Source organism: Thalassophryne amazonica, chromosome 3 (genome assembly GCF_902500255.1).
Source record: "Thalassophryne amazonica chromosome 3, fThaAma1.1, whole genome shotgun sequence".
Classification (NCBI taxonomy): domain Eukaryota; kingdom Metazoa; phylum Chordata; class Actinopteri; order Batrachoidiformes; family Batrachoididae; genus Thalassophryne; species Thalassophryne amazonica.
The window spans coordinates 11,079,492-11,092,018 of record NC_047105.1 but is presented as its reverse complement, the minus strand read 5'-3'; the positions used below and the strand labels follow the sequence as shown (position 1 = coordinate 11,092,018).

The 12,527-nt window shown below is 40.8% G+C and overlaps 1 protein-coding gene across 2 annotated transcripts in view; it reads left to right on the top strand.

Moving 5' to 3' along the window:
- The window catches only part of padi2 (peptidyl arginine deiminase, type II), a 68,598-nt gene that overhangs the window by 23,042 nt on the left and 33,029 nt on the right, over nucleotides 1-12,527 (top strand). For both annotated transcript variants that reach the window (XM_034165827.1, XM_034165828.1), the window contains exons 2-5: nucleotides 1,919-2,090; nucleotides 8,652-8,721; nucleotides 9,096-9,157; nucleotides 9,503-9,620. In XM_034165827.1, the coding sequence (XP_034021718.1) occupies nucleotides 1,919-2,090; nucleotides 8,652-8,721; nucleotides 9,096-9,157; nucleotides 9,503-9,620 (422 nt within the window). The remainder of the gene's footprint in view (nucleotides 1-1,918; nucleotides 2,091-8,651; nucleotides 8,722-9,095; nucleotides 9,158-9,502; nucleotides 9,621-12,527) is intronic.

Here is a 12,527-nt window from a genome sequence, read left to right as displayed (position 1 = left end):
ATGTAAATTGTGGTCAGATGGTCCTCAGATTGCACATGGACCACCGTCAGATAGGTGTCCAGTCTCGTTGGCACCAGGAGGGTTTTGAACATGAGCAGTACACTCAGGGCCGGCAGCCAATTTTGACCAACTGTATGGACTTCCGCAGATGGCTGTCAGACCATTTTGGAACTGAAATCCGACACTTTTTCGGATTCTTCATCCTTTTCATAGCTGCCCTCACTTTATCCTTATTAATCTCTTGCACTTTCTGATTTACTCTCTCCACATCATCCAGCCTTTCCTCTCTCTTATTTTTTTCATTCGTCAGCTCCTCAGAATATTCCCTCCACCTTCTCAACACACTAACCTCACTTGTCAGCACTTTGCCATCTGTATCATTTGTTACCCTAACCTCTGGGGTCATCCCTGTAGTATGCGATGGTGGAATACACGTTTTATTTAATGACACAGAACTTTTTAATGATATTAGATAGAAACTTACTTTTTTGCAGAAAAGTACACTCCACGGACTTTCGAACAAGCCCTTCACCATGCTTGTAGTCCTCATAGAAGCTGTGTGATGATGTGCGCAATGTGAGTGTCCAATCAGGAATTAGTTCACTGTTACATGGTTTTCCAATATCTACTTGTAGGGCAGAGCAATCTCATGTGGTGCAACAAAGAGTGTCAATAGAAGAGATACTTTACTACTTGGTCCGTGAATGTTGTTTGAATAAGGCTCTCTCGCTCCAATATGTAAAGCGCCATTTCGCATATTAATGTATGTGATCAGAGTAAGAGGGCCTCATAAAAGCTCACGTGGTGCACCAAAGAGTGTCAGTAGAAGCGATGCTTTACTACTTGGTCCGTGAATGTTGTTGAATCCTCTCTCGCTCCAACAATTGACATGTAAAGTACCGTTTACGCATATGAATGGAAGGAGGGGGAGGGGCCTCAAAGTGTGAAGATAGGTTGTTTTCAGTGCAGGAACACATTCCAACAAGAACAGTCAACTCCATGGACGTGCAAAGTTTGTGATGTGGCTCTTTGTGTAATAGCAGACAGAAACTGCTTTGAGATGTGGCATGAAGACCAAGAAATGCATAGACCATTTTGTATATTTTGTTCAAAATATGTATTTGTGTTTATTGTTAGAACCTTTATTTTGTACATTCTTTTGTACAAGATCCCAAACTACTTTTATAAAGCATCAAAATAGTTGTTTATTATAGTTTGCTGTGTGTTTTGAATAAATGTGTGAACATTATTTTCCGCTTTATTTTTTCCTTTCTTATTTCTGATTGTAAACCTTTATTACACTTATTAAACACCACTATAGCATATACATATATTCTGAAAGTACAGGTTGTCCTAAAAAAAGGAGACATACTACTTGATTCTGGGATGCAGGGTGAGCTTTTAACAGCAATAATAAAACATTTATGCCAGGCGAGTGAATGCCCAAAAAATACCCTCAGACCCCAGGGGCTGCACATCCTTTCCAGCTCGGTCCCTTTGTTTGGACAATGGGTACAAGTCCTTTTCTCCTTTCTGCATACTTCATATGATGCAATACATCATGCATATACATAGTTGAATATTCAGGTGATATATATATATATATATATATATATATATATATATATATATATATATGTTATTAGTTAAGATATATACATAAATTGACAGACATATTGGGAATGTATACTTCTCGGCTTCTCTGAATGATGTGGCAGTTCATATTTCTGCTTCATTACTTTTTCTGGATATATTGTAGTTTCATCACAACTGGGTCTTCTCTTTTGGTTTACATCCTTTTAAAACATGAGCTTGTGTCTTGTCTGCATTTGTCACTTCTTGTGTTAATTTGTTAACAAACATCTGTTTGAAACAGTCTTTAATGAAGTCTCACAGCATGCTGTTGTCTGGTTCCCAGAACAGCCCCACCCGGATCCAGATGGTTCTCTGTGAAATGCAGTCCCAGTGTTCAGTTCACCATCTGCCCTCACCATCCGGAAGTGGCTCCGCTCTCTCATGTTCCTCTGAATGGAAACTCTGTGCTACTTCTCCGCATGGAACAAGCCAGCCAATCTGAAAATGATAGCAAGGTAAAGTAGGCCGATTACACACAACCTGAGGCCATGAAGTTCCAGTGAAAATCAGGAAGCCAGTTAGAATGCTTTGAGTAAGGATGTTCACCCTTTAAGGGACAAATCTTGAGAAATTCTGCACCATGTTTAGGTTCACATCGTGAAGTTAGACTTTACTTAACGGCATTTTTGGATTGTGGATTACATTTCTTAGGGATGGCAACTGAATTTTCAAAATTTACTGTTGCACAGGAGCTCAATTTTAAATTTTTTGACAACGCCGAAGACAGATTTCATAACACTGAAGATAATATTGATCCGAACTGTTTCTTCCTTAAAATAGAAATCATCACTGTAATTGTTCTACTGAGGAACAATTTAATTTTGAATTGAATTGAATTGAATGCCTTTTATTGTCACTTATACAAATGTACAGTGAGATTGAAGCTCAGTCAGTGCCAACATAATATAAAAAGTATTTAAAAACACATAAAATTTGGCAATAATAAATAAAATCAGATAATGCATAAAATTAAATAATGCACATCACTGTGATATTACACTAAGTCCAATAAGGCAGAAAAGATCAGTCAGTGGCTGTCAGAGTTCAAAGTGATTACTGCACTAGGGCAAAAGCTGTTTTTAAATCTATTTGTCCTTGTCTTCAGGAACCTGTAGCACCTCCCTGAGGGTAACAACTCAAAAAGTTTATGGCAGGGGTGAGAACTGTCCTTTATGATGTTTTTGGCTCTGCTGAGGCAGCCAGAGGTGTAGATGTCCCTCAGAGAGGGGAGAGGTCAGCCAATGATCTTCTGTGCTGCCCTTACAACTCTCTGGAGCCGCTCCTTATCTGCCACGGTGCAGCTGCCACACCACACCGTGATGCAATATGTCAACAGGCTCTCGATGGATAAGTGTTAGAAAGTCAGCAGCAGGGTGGAATTTAGACTGTGCTTCCTGAGGACTCTCAGGAAGTGTAGCTGCTGCTGAGCCTTTTTGGCTATGTTTTCTGACCAAGAAAGGTCAGCAGATAAGAGGACGCCAAGAAACCATAAGGTGTGGGTCCTTTCCAGTAGAGAGGGGCTGGGTCGCATCTGTGCTTCCTGAAGTCCACGATGATCTCCTTGGTTTTCTTGATGTTCAGAGCCAGGTTATTGTCTGAACACCAGGTTGCCAACTTTGGTGCCTCCTCTCTGTAAGCTGCCTCATCATCCTTGGAAATCAGTCCGACCACGGTGGTATCATCTGCAAACTTAACAATAAGGTTGCTGCTGTGGGCCGGACTGCAGTCATGAGTGTAGAAACAGTACAAGAGATTGCTCAGCACACAGCCCTGTGGGGAGCCGGTACTCAGCGTACGAGTAGAGGAGAAGTGGGGACCAAGTCTCACGGTCTGGGGCCGGTTGGTAAGGAAATCCTTAATCCATGCACATGTGAGAGATGGAAGGCCAAGGGTGACCAGCTTTGAAATGAGTACATCTGGAATAATGGTGTTGAAAGCTGAGCTATAGTCTACAAAGAGCATCCGGACATAGCTCTGCTGCTGCTCCAGATGGCTCAGTACAGAGTGGAGAGCTACAGCGATGGCGTCCTCAGTGGATCTGTTCTCCCGGTAAGCGAACTGGTGGGAGTCACATTCTGGAGGGATGTAATCCTTGATGTGTTGGAGGACCAGTCTCTCAAAACCCTTGGTGATTACCGGGGTAAGAGCCACTGGACGGTAGTCGTTCAAACTTACGATGGGAGCTTTCTTTGCGCCCTGGAATTATTATGGCAGATTTGAGGCAGGGTGGGATAACTGCCTGGGCCAGGGAGAGGTTGAAAATCCTGGTGAAGGTGTATGTGAGCTGATTGGCGCACGCTCTAAGCGCCTTCCCTGGTACTCCATCTGGACCAGCAGCTTTCCTGGGATTCACTCACAACAGCACCCTTCTGACATCAGGCTCCTGAACAGTGAATGGTGAGGTGCAGGAGCCTGGTGGGGGTGTGTGTAGAGATGGAGAAGATGAGTGCTGCTGGGGTCTTTCAAAGCGAGCAAAAAAGCAGTTTAGCTCTTCTGCTAGCAGCGCACTCAGGTCTCCTGATGACGCACCACAGCTCCTGAAGTTTGTAATGTCTTTTATGCCCCGCCACACCTCCCAAGTATTATTGCTGGACAAGTAGGACTCAATGTGCATCTTATGGTCTGCCTTGGCTCTTTTTATTCCTCTTTTTAGGTCAGCTCGAGCAGCACTGTAGAGGTTTACGTTTGCATTGTGTTTACATTGCGTTTACATTAATCAATATTCCCTCACAAATGGTACATTCTTTATTCAGCATTTTAACAGCAGAAGCCTTCCTATGAATTTTTCTAAAATCCAGGACTGTTTAAAATTTGCTAATAAACATTTTTCAGTTATTGCAATTACTGAGATGTGGTTAAAAGAAGAATATGTTGATTCTGTCCAGTTTGAGTGCTATGATTTTTTTTTTTTTTTTTTTTTTTTGCCAGAAATAGGGCAAACAAATGAGGTGGTGATGTGGCTCTTTATGTCAGATCTAATCATTACTGTGAAATTGTTCAGAATATGTCATTTTCTTTGGATGGTGTTATGGAATGTGTTACTGTGGAGATTATTTGTGAAAAATAAAAAAACATAATTATAAGTTGTATTTACAGAGTTCCCGGCTTGAATATAAACATTTTTGTGGAAAAAATTGACTAAGATGTACAATTCAGTTAAAAACAATAAGCTTTTATTTGTTTGTGGAGACTTTAACATAGATTTTCTAAATCCTCATGGCCATATACATATAGCGGAATTCCTATAGTGTGTTCTGTATGGGATTATATCCAGCAATAACACACCCAACCATGATTACTACGAACACATCTACTCTCATTGAGAATACATTGACAAATGTTATTGTTGGGAATTTAACGGGTGGATTACTTATTAGTGACATCAGTGATCTGCTGATTTTTTTATTGTTTAGAATTCTTTAGTTGATAAAGTTGACACTCCAAATTTCAAAAGAAAAATAACTAAGGAATCTATGGGTAATCTTAGAGCAGATTTAGTGCACCAAGATTGGTGTGGCATCTATATTGAAGACATTGAAAGATATGATATGAATCATTTATCTCATTATCTCCAAGTCGTATGATAAACTTGTTCACTGCTATCAAATGTTGCACACAAGCGAAATACTGAGATTCAATGATAAGGGTCTATTGGTGGCCATGTTGGATGCCATTTTGAATCTTAAACCCATGAATGAATTTAGTTTAGGCACAAATGAGTTTGCTGTGACTTGCAATGGTCTTCCCATTGAATCTCTGTGATATTTAAATTGTTTATATGTTGTTTCAATTTCAATTTATTTTTCAATGTATTTTCATTTATATAGCGCCAAATCACAACAGAGTTGCCTCAAAGCGCTTCACACAGAGCAAGAGTGGTAAGGAAAAACTCCCTAGATAGGGAGGTGCCAGTCCATGAGTAATTTTATAGGTTAGTAGCAGAACCTTAAAATTTGATCTGATGTTTAAAGCTGTTTTAGTGAAAAACCCTATTTTGGCGGCCATATTGGACGCCATCTTGGATAACTGGCTTGAGGCCAGTTTTATTTTTGGGAACATCCTGTTTTGGGGTTATCTAAGGAACCTAAAATAGTTGGTTTGGGGGGGGGGGGGGGGGTGTGCAAAGGTAGTGGTCGTAGCTCCCCTAGTAGTTCAGGTGAGGATTTACAACAATTGGTGATTGAGATTACAAATGAAATGAGTAAACTTAAAGAATGGTTTGCTGAGAGCAAACTGTCCCTAAATACTATGAAAACTAAAGTAATGTTCTTTGGAAAATGCAAGATATACCCGAATATACAAATTAAAATTGATAATGTAATTATAGAAAGAGTTTGCTAACACATGTTTCTTGGTGTAACACTCAACCACAAAATTTGTTGGAACCTCATATTTCAAAAATTAGAGCTAAAGTAGCAAAGAATGTATCTTTAATGAACAAATCAAAATATAATAATAAGAGAGTGCGGTATATTGTATATTCTTCACTCATATTACCATATTTAACGTATTGTGTGGAGGTATGGGGGAACTCATAACAAAAGCAATCTTGATCAACTATGTAAAGTTCAGAAAAGGGCAATCAGAATAATCCATTTAGTAGGATACAGGGAGCACACAAATGCCCTGTTCCTCCAATACAAAATATTGAAATTTAGTGACCTGGTTCAATTCAAAATTACTCAAATCCTATTCAAAGTTGCAGAAAAGTCACTTCCTCAAAGGATTCTAAACATGTTTTCAAAAAGAAGTGACCAGTATGACTTGAGAGACCAGACAAATTATAAAAAAACAATTCTTCTGAACTGCCTTGAAAAGTACGTGTATTTCTAGACAGGGAGTGGAAACATGGAATAGTTTAGAAGCAAATGCCAAACTTTGAAAGAATCTGCCACACTTTAAAAAGGTTTATAAAGAATCCTTATTACTGAAATATGAAAAAGAAATAACTAGCACTTAACAGGAGCTGTCAGAGAAATGTTTGTCTTTTCTAAATCTGTACAATCCTAAATGATTGTAGATATGGAGTTATTATCTACTCACTAAGGATCTCGGTAATGACTTAAAAGTTTTTTGTCATTTTCCTCTTGTCTATTATTTGTACGACTATAAAAAATTTCCACACACCCAGAGATAGCCCTGCCACCCGAGTCTGGTCCGCCGAGGCCCTCGACTTTCCCTGCCAGCCATGGGACAGCACATCCAACACCAGCGGTTCCCCCTGCGGGTGGTGAGCCCACAGGGTGGACATAGAAGTTCCATGTTGCCTTTTCAGGCTATGCCCGACTGGGCTTTGTGTGAAGCCCAGCCACCAGGCGCTTGCTGATGGGCCCTACATCCAGGCCTGGCTCCAGATGGGGGCACCGGGCTTCCTCCTTGCCGGGTCACATTTCCTCTGCCTCGTTCTGTCATGGTGTCTTGTGAATCATTCTTAGTCTGGCCTCTCACCTCAGACTAATTTTCCATGGGAGACCCTATCAGGAGCACAAAGGCTCCAGACAACACAACTCTCAGGGTCATTGCGGCACACAAACCTCTCCACCACGATACGGTGATGGTTCCTCTCCGGGAACCATCACCATTTGCTCCATACTGTACTGTTGTGACGAAAAGGGAGCTGAGCCAAAAGGTGAAGCTCTCGATCTCCTGGTCAGTCTTCATTCCTACTCTCACCTTTGGTCATGAGGGTTGGGTCATGGCTGAAAGAACTAGATCACGGGTACAAGCGGCCAAAATGGGCTTCCTTAGGAAGGTGGCTGGTGTCTCCCTTAGAGATAAGGTGAGAAGTTCGGTCATCCGTGGGGAGCTCGGAGTAGAGCCACTGCTCCTTTGCATTGAAAGGAGCCAGCTGAGGTGGTTCAGGCATCTGGTAAGGATGCCTCCTGGGCGCTTCCCAAGTGAGGTGTTCCAGCCACATCCATCTGGGAGGAGACCCCAGGGAAGACCCAGGACTAGGTGGAGAGATTATATCTCCACACTGGCCTGGGAACACCTCGGGATCCCCCAGTCAGAGGTGGTCAATGTGGTACGGGAAGGGAAGTCTGGGGTACCCTGTTGGAGCTGTTGCCCCGCGACCCGAACCCGGAAAAGCGGTTGAAAATGAGTGATGAGTGATGAGTAAAAAATGAATTGGCAAATTTTTCACCCAATTGTAAAGATAAATTTATTAACTACACAGATATATAATAAAACAAATGGTGACTGGTTTAGCGGGCAGCATAATGGTGTCACCCCTTGGGATCCCGAGGGGTAACAGTCCATAATGCTGCCTTCCAAACCAGTCACTATTTGTATATTGATGGCCTTGAAATGGTGTTTACTGAAAGGTTATGGATTGTAATGTAGAAGGTACAACATCATGTCATGCACTTATCCATTGCCTAATTTGTCTTTACGGAGGGGTGTAGGTGTTTATAAGCTTTGCTTCAGCCTACTCCTTTTGGGCATCATGTATATGTTTAACCTTACAGCCATGTAAATCTGTTGCTCAAATAAAAAATGATGAACTCCAACTGAACTTGTTTGACTCAACGATTGAGAAACAACATGATGTCCCAGCCCCACTGCCCAAAGTCATGACACCATAAGCTACTTTGTAATTGGACAGGACAGGTCTTAACGTAGCAAAATCAGCAAGTGGGCCACAATGAGTAATTTCCAAGAAGCCTTCTGAGAAACATGACACATCATCATCTGAGATACAAAATGTTAGTTCCCAAAAAAGAAAATGACTGATATCAAAACTTCTGACTTTTCCATATTTCTGAACTCATCTTTTTCCAGCAATGGGAGGAGCTTTTAATCATTTTATTTCTTGAAAAACTGGTAAATTCTACTCATCAATTCTGTAGAACTGATACAGTATATTTTACAACAACATTACACCGTGCATTGTGTAATGTGGGCGTAATGTTGCTTTCCTTTTTAATCCATGCATGTGTTGGACAGTTCAGTAACTGTGCTAAGAGTCACTGCAGTATTGAACATGAACCTGATGTATGCCTCTGCTTTGGTAGCTGTCTGTCCAGTACTATGGGGAGAAGAAAGAGGTGCTGGGGAAAGCAGTGCTGCACCTGACAGCTGTGGGTACGTTACACCAAAATAAAAATCTCGGACGTAACAGCAGCTTCGAAAGTGGGATCTTGTGACTGGTGACACAACAGACAAAGGTTTCACTGTATCCAGTCTCTCCAATCACAGCTACAGATGCACATAACTCCTTGATGGCTTCCCTCACTACCTCACTTCATGCATGGTGTTCATATACAGTCTATGATGGTGTGTTATATGGTATTTTTGTTCCTTGACTTAAAGCTGAAAGTGTAAGCACATTCTCAAGATCTAAACATGACTCAGATATTAAATTGATTAAGGTATAGTACAAAGTTCACATAAAGACATGAAACATCCATTTTGAAATTAGATATGAGCTTCATGATGACATTGTGTTGGTCACACAGAGATCTCTCTAGATGTGGATGCTGACCGAGACGGTGTTGTAGAGAACAACAACCCCAATAAGGTGAGTTCTAAAGTTGGAATCGAACACTGATCAATACCAATATTTTCTCTCTGTCAGCCTGAACTGGTTTTAGGGGGAGACGATACAAATGTTCCCACCTTTTTGTCTCATTTCCACTTCACCTCAATTTATGATTGAAAATTTTCAACTTTAAATGTGTTGGCTCAATGCAAAAACCCATTTTTTTTTTTTCATTTAATTTCTGTGTCCCTTTAATTTTTAATCTGACATGTGCAAGTACCAACTGAAAATGTTTTGAAAACTTTTTTTTATTACTATAATTTTTATTCACCTGTCAGTAAACTATGTCATTTTGAGGAAATCTGGTTTGTTGATCACTCACAGGGGTCCTGGAAATGGGGTCCAGATGGACATGGAGCCATCCTGTTAGTCAACTGTGACTCTGAAAGTTCCTATTATAAGAAAGTGGACAGCATGCAGAACTATGTGTCCAGAGTCTCAGGTAAACAAGTTTTAGTTTAGGTTGTCTGAGTCAACAATCACTTCAATAACTTCAATGACAGGCAACATTTTATTTGGAACACACTATATTGTTTCAGCTTGTGAATTAAATATCAGATTGCAACATCTTGATCAGTCGGACCATTCTGGATCAGTATGCAGTTACTAGATTGTGTTGTGGAATCCAGATCCGGGTCCCGATGTGAATCACATATCTGTTATTTTGAGTCCTCGTCAACTCTTGGAGGACGTCAAAACTCTCAGATTGCTTTTGTTCATGTAATTGTGGACTGAATAGATTCAGCCTGTCACAAAACAAAGAAAATGACAGTGTCCATTCCCACCACAATTATGTTAACATAAAAGCCTTACTTGACGTACTGTGCTGAGGTCTGGGACAATAACTATAAAACTACAATGCAACCATTATTCATCCTTCAAAAAAGAGCATTAAGAATGATTCACAATGCAGGGTATTGGAATCATACCAATCCGTTGTTCATTAAATCGAAGATATTAAAACTTGATATGATTTCATTCAAGACTGTTCAATTGATGTATAAAGCCAAAACTAAGCAACTACCATTTAGAATTCAAGAATATTTTACGTAAAGAGAAGGAATGTATAATTTAAGGGGTTTGTATCATTTTAAAATTGCTGGCGCCAGGACGACTAGGAAATGCTTCTGTGTCTCCATTTGTGGTCCTAAAAAATGGAATAATGTACCTGAGAAACTCAAGTGATATCCAGATATCAACCGGTTCAAATATTTATACTACAAAGAAATGGTGTTCTCCAGATATGTATTAGATGAAAGTGGTTGAGTTGTGTTTTATGAAGGTGTTATACTTGAATCCTTTTCTACTGAAATATGTAGATGGGAACCAGCTTGTATTGGGAGCTGTTTGTGAAATATTTGTTTTCTTTTAATTGTACAACCCCAATTCCAGTGAAGTTGGGACGTTGTGTAAAATGTAAATAAAAACACAATACAATGATTTGCAAATCCTCTTCAACCTATATTCAATTGAATACACCACAAAGACAAGATATTTAATGTTCAAAGTGATAAACTTTATTGTTTTTGTGCAAATATTTGCTAATTTTTGACTGCTGTTGGTTGGCTCTCACTGCGGTATTGTATCACTTCCTGTTCCGGAGCACAGTGGTGTTTTGCTGTATCTGTTAGCTGTTTAATCTGAGCAGTTAGATTGATCTAGTTAACTAGATAACGATTTGTTTCACAGTGTAATCTTCACGTGCCTTAACTAAAGCACTCCCTCTGCTGAATCACCTCTAAATTATTTAAACATTATTCACTTTGCGTGTTTTTAGGAATCCGCTAGCTTAGCGCAGCTACTACCTCTTAGCCGGTTTAGCATGGCGGCTTCGCACTTTTCTGCTCTGGGTGTGAAATGTTTAGTTATTCCTCGGTCTCCTTTAGCAGTAACAGTACTTGTAATAAGTGTAGTTTATTCGTAGCTTTGGAGGCCAGGCTGGGCGAATTGGAGACTCGGCTCCGCACCTTGGAAAATCCTACAGCTAGCCAGGCTCCTGTAGTCGGTGTGGACCAAGGTAGCTTAGTTGCCGTTAGTTCTCTCCCGGCAGATCCCGAGCAGCCGGGAAAGCAGGCCGACTGGGTGACTGTGAGGAGGAAGCATAGTCCTAAACAGAAGCCCCGTGTACACTGCCAACCCGTTCACATCTCTAACCGTTTTTCCCCACTCGGCGACACACCCGCTGAGGATCAAACTCTGTTTATTAGCGACTCTGTTTTGAGAAATGTGAAGTTAGCGACACCAGCAACCATAGTCAGTTGTCTTCCGGGGGCCAGAGCAGGTGACATTGAAGGAAATTTGAAACTGCTGGCTAAGGCTAAGCGTAAATTTGGTAAGATTGTAATTCATGTCGGCAGTAATGACACCCGGTTACGCCAATCGGAGGTCACTAAAATTAATATTGAATCGGTGTGTAAATTTGCAAAAACAATGTCGGACTCTGTAGTTTTCTCTGGGCCCCTCCCCAATCGGACCGGGAGTGACATGTTTAGCCGCATGTTCTCCTTGAATTGCTGGCTGTCTGAGTGTTGTCCAAAAAATGAGGTGGGCTTCATAGTTAATTGGCAAAGCTTCTGGGGAAAACCTGGTCTTGTTAGGAGAGACGGCATCCATCCCACTTTGGATGGAGCAGCTCTCATTTCTAGAAATCTGGCCAATTTTCTTAAATCCTCCAAACCGTGACTATCCAGGGTTGGGACCAGGAAGCAGAGTTGTAGTCTTACACACCTCTCTGCAGCTTCTCTCCCCCTGCCATCTCATTACCCCATCCCCGTAGAGACGGTGCCTGCTCCCAGACCACCAACAACCAGTAAAAATCTATTTAAGCATAAAATTCAAAAAGAAAAAATAATATAGCACCTTCAACTGCACCACAGACTAAAACAGTTAAATGTGGTCTATTAAACATTAGATCTCTCTCTTCTAAGTCCCTGTTAGTAAATGATATAATAATGGATCAACATATTGATTTATTCTGCCTTACAGAAACCTGGTTACAGCAGGATGAATATGTTAGTTTAAATGAGTCAACACCCCCGAGTAACACTAACTGCCAGAATGCTCATAGCACGGAACTGCCAGAATGCTCGTAGCACTCCAGCTTATTAATTAATCAAAAACCCAGACAGAGCTTTAATTCATTTGAAAGCTTGTCTCTTAGTCTTGTCCATCCAAATTGGAAGTCCCAAAAACCAGTTTTATTTGTTGTTATCTATCGTCCTCCTGGTCGTTACTGTGAGTTTCTCTGTGAATTTTCGGACCTTTTGTCTGACTTAGTGCTTAGCTCAGATAAGATAATTATAGTGGGCGATTTTAACATCCACACAGATGCTGAGAATGACAGCCTCAA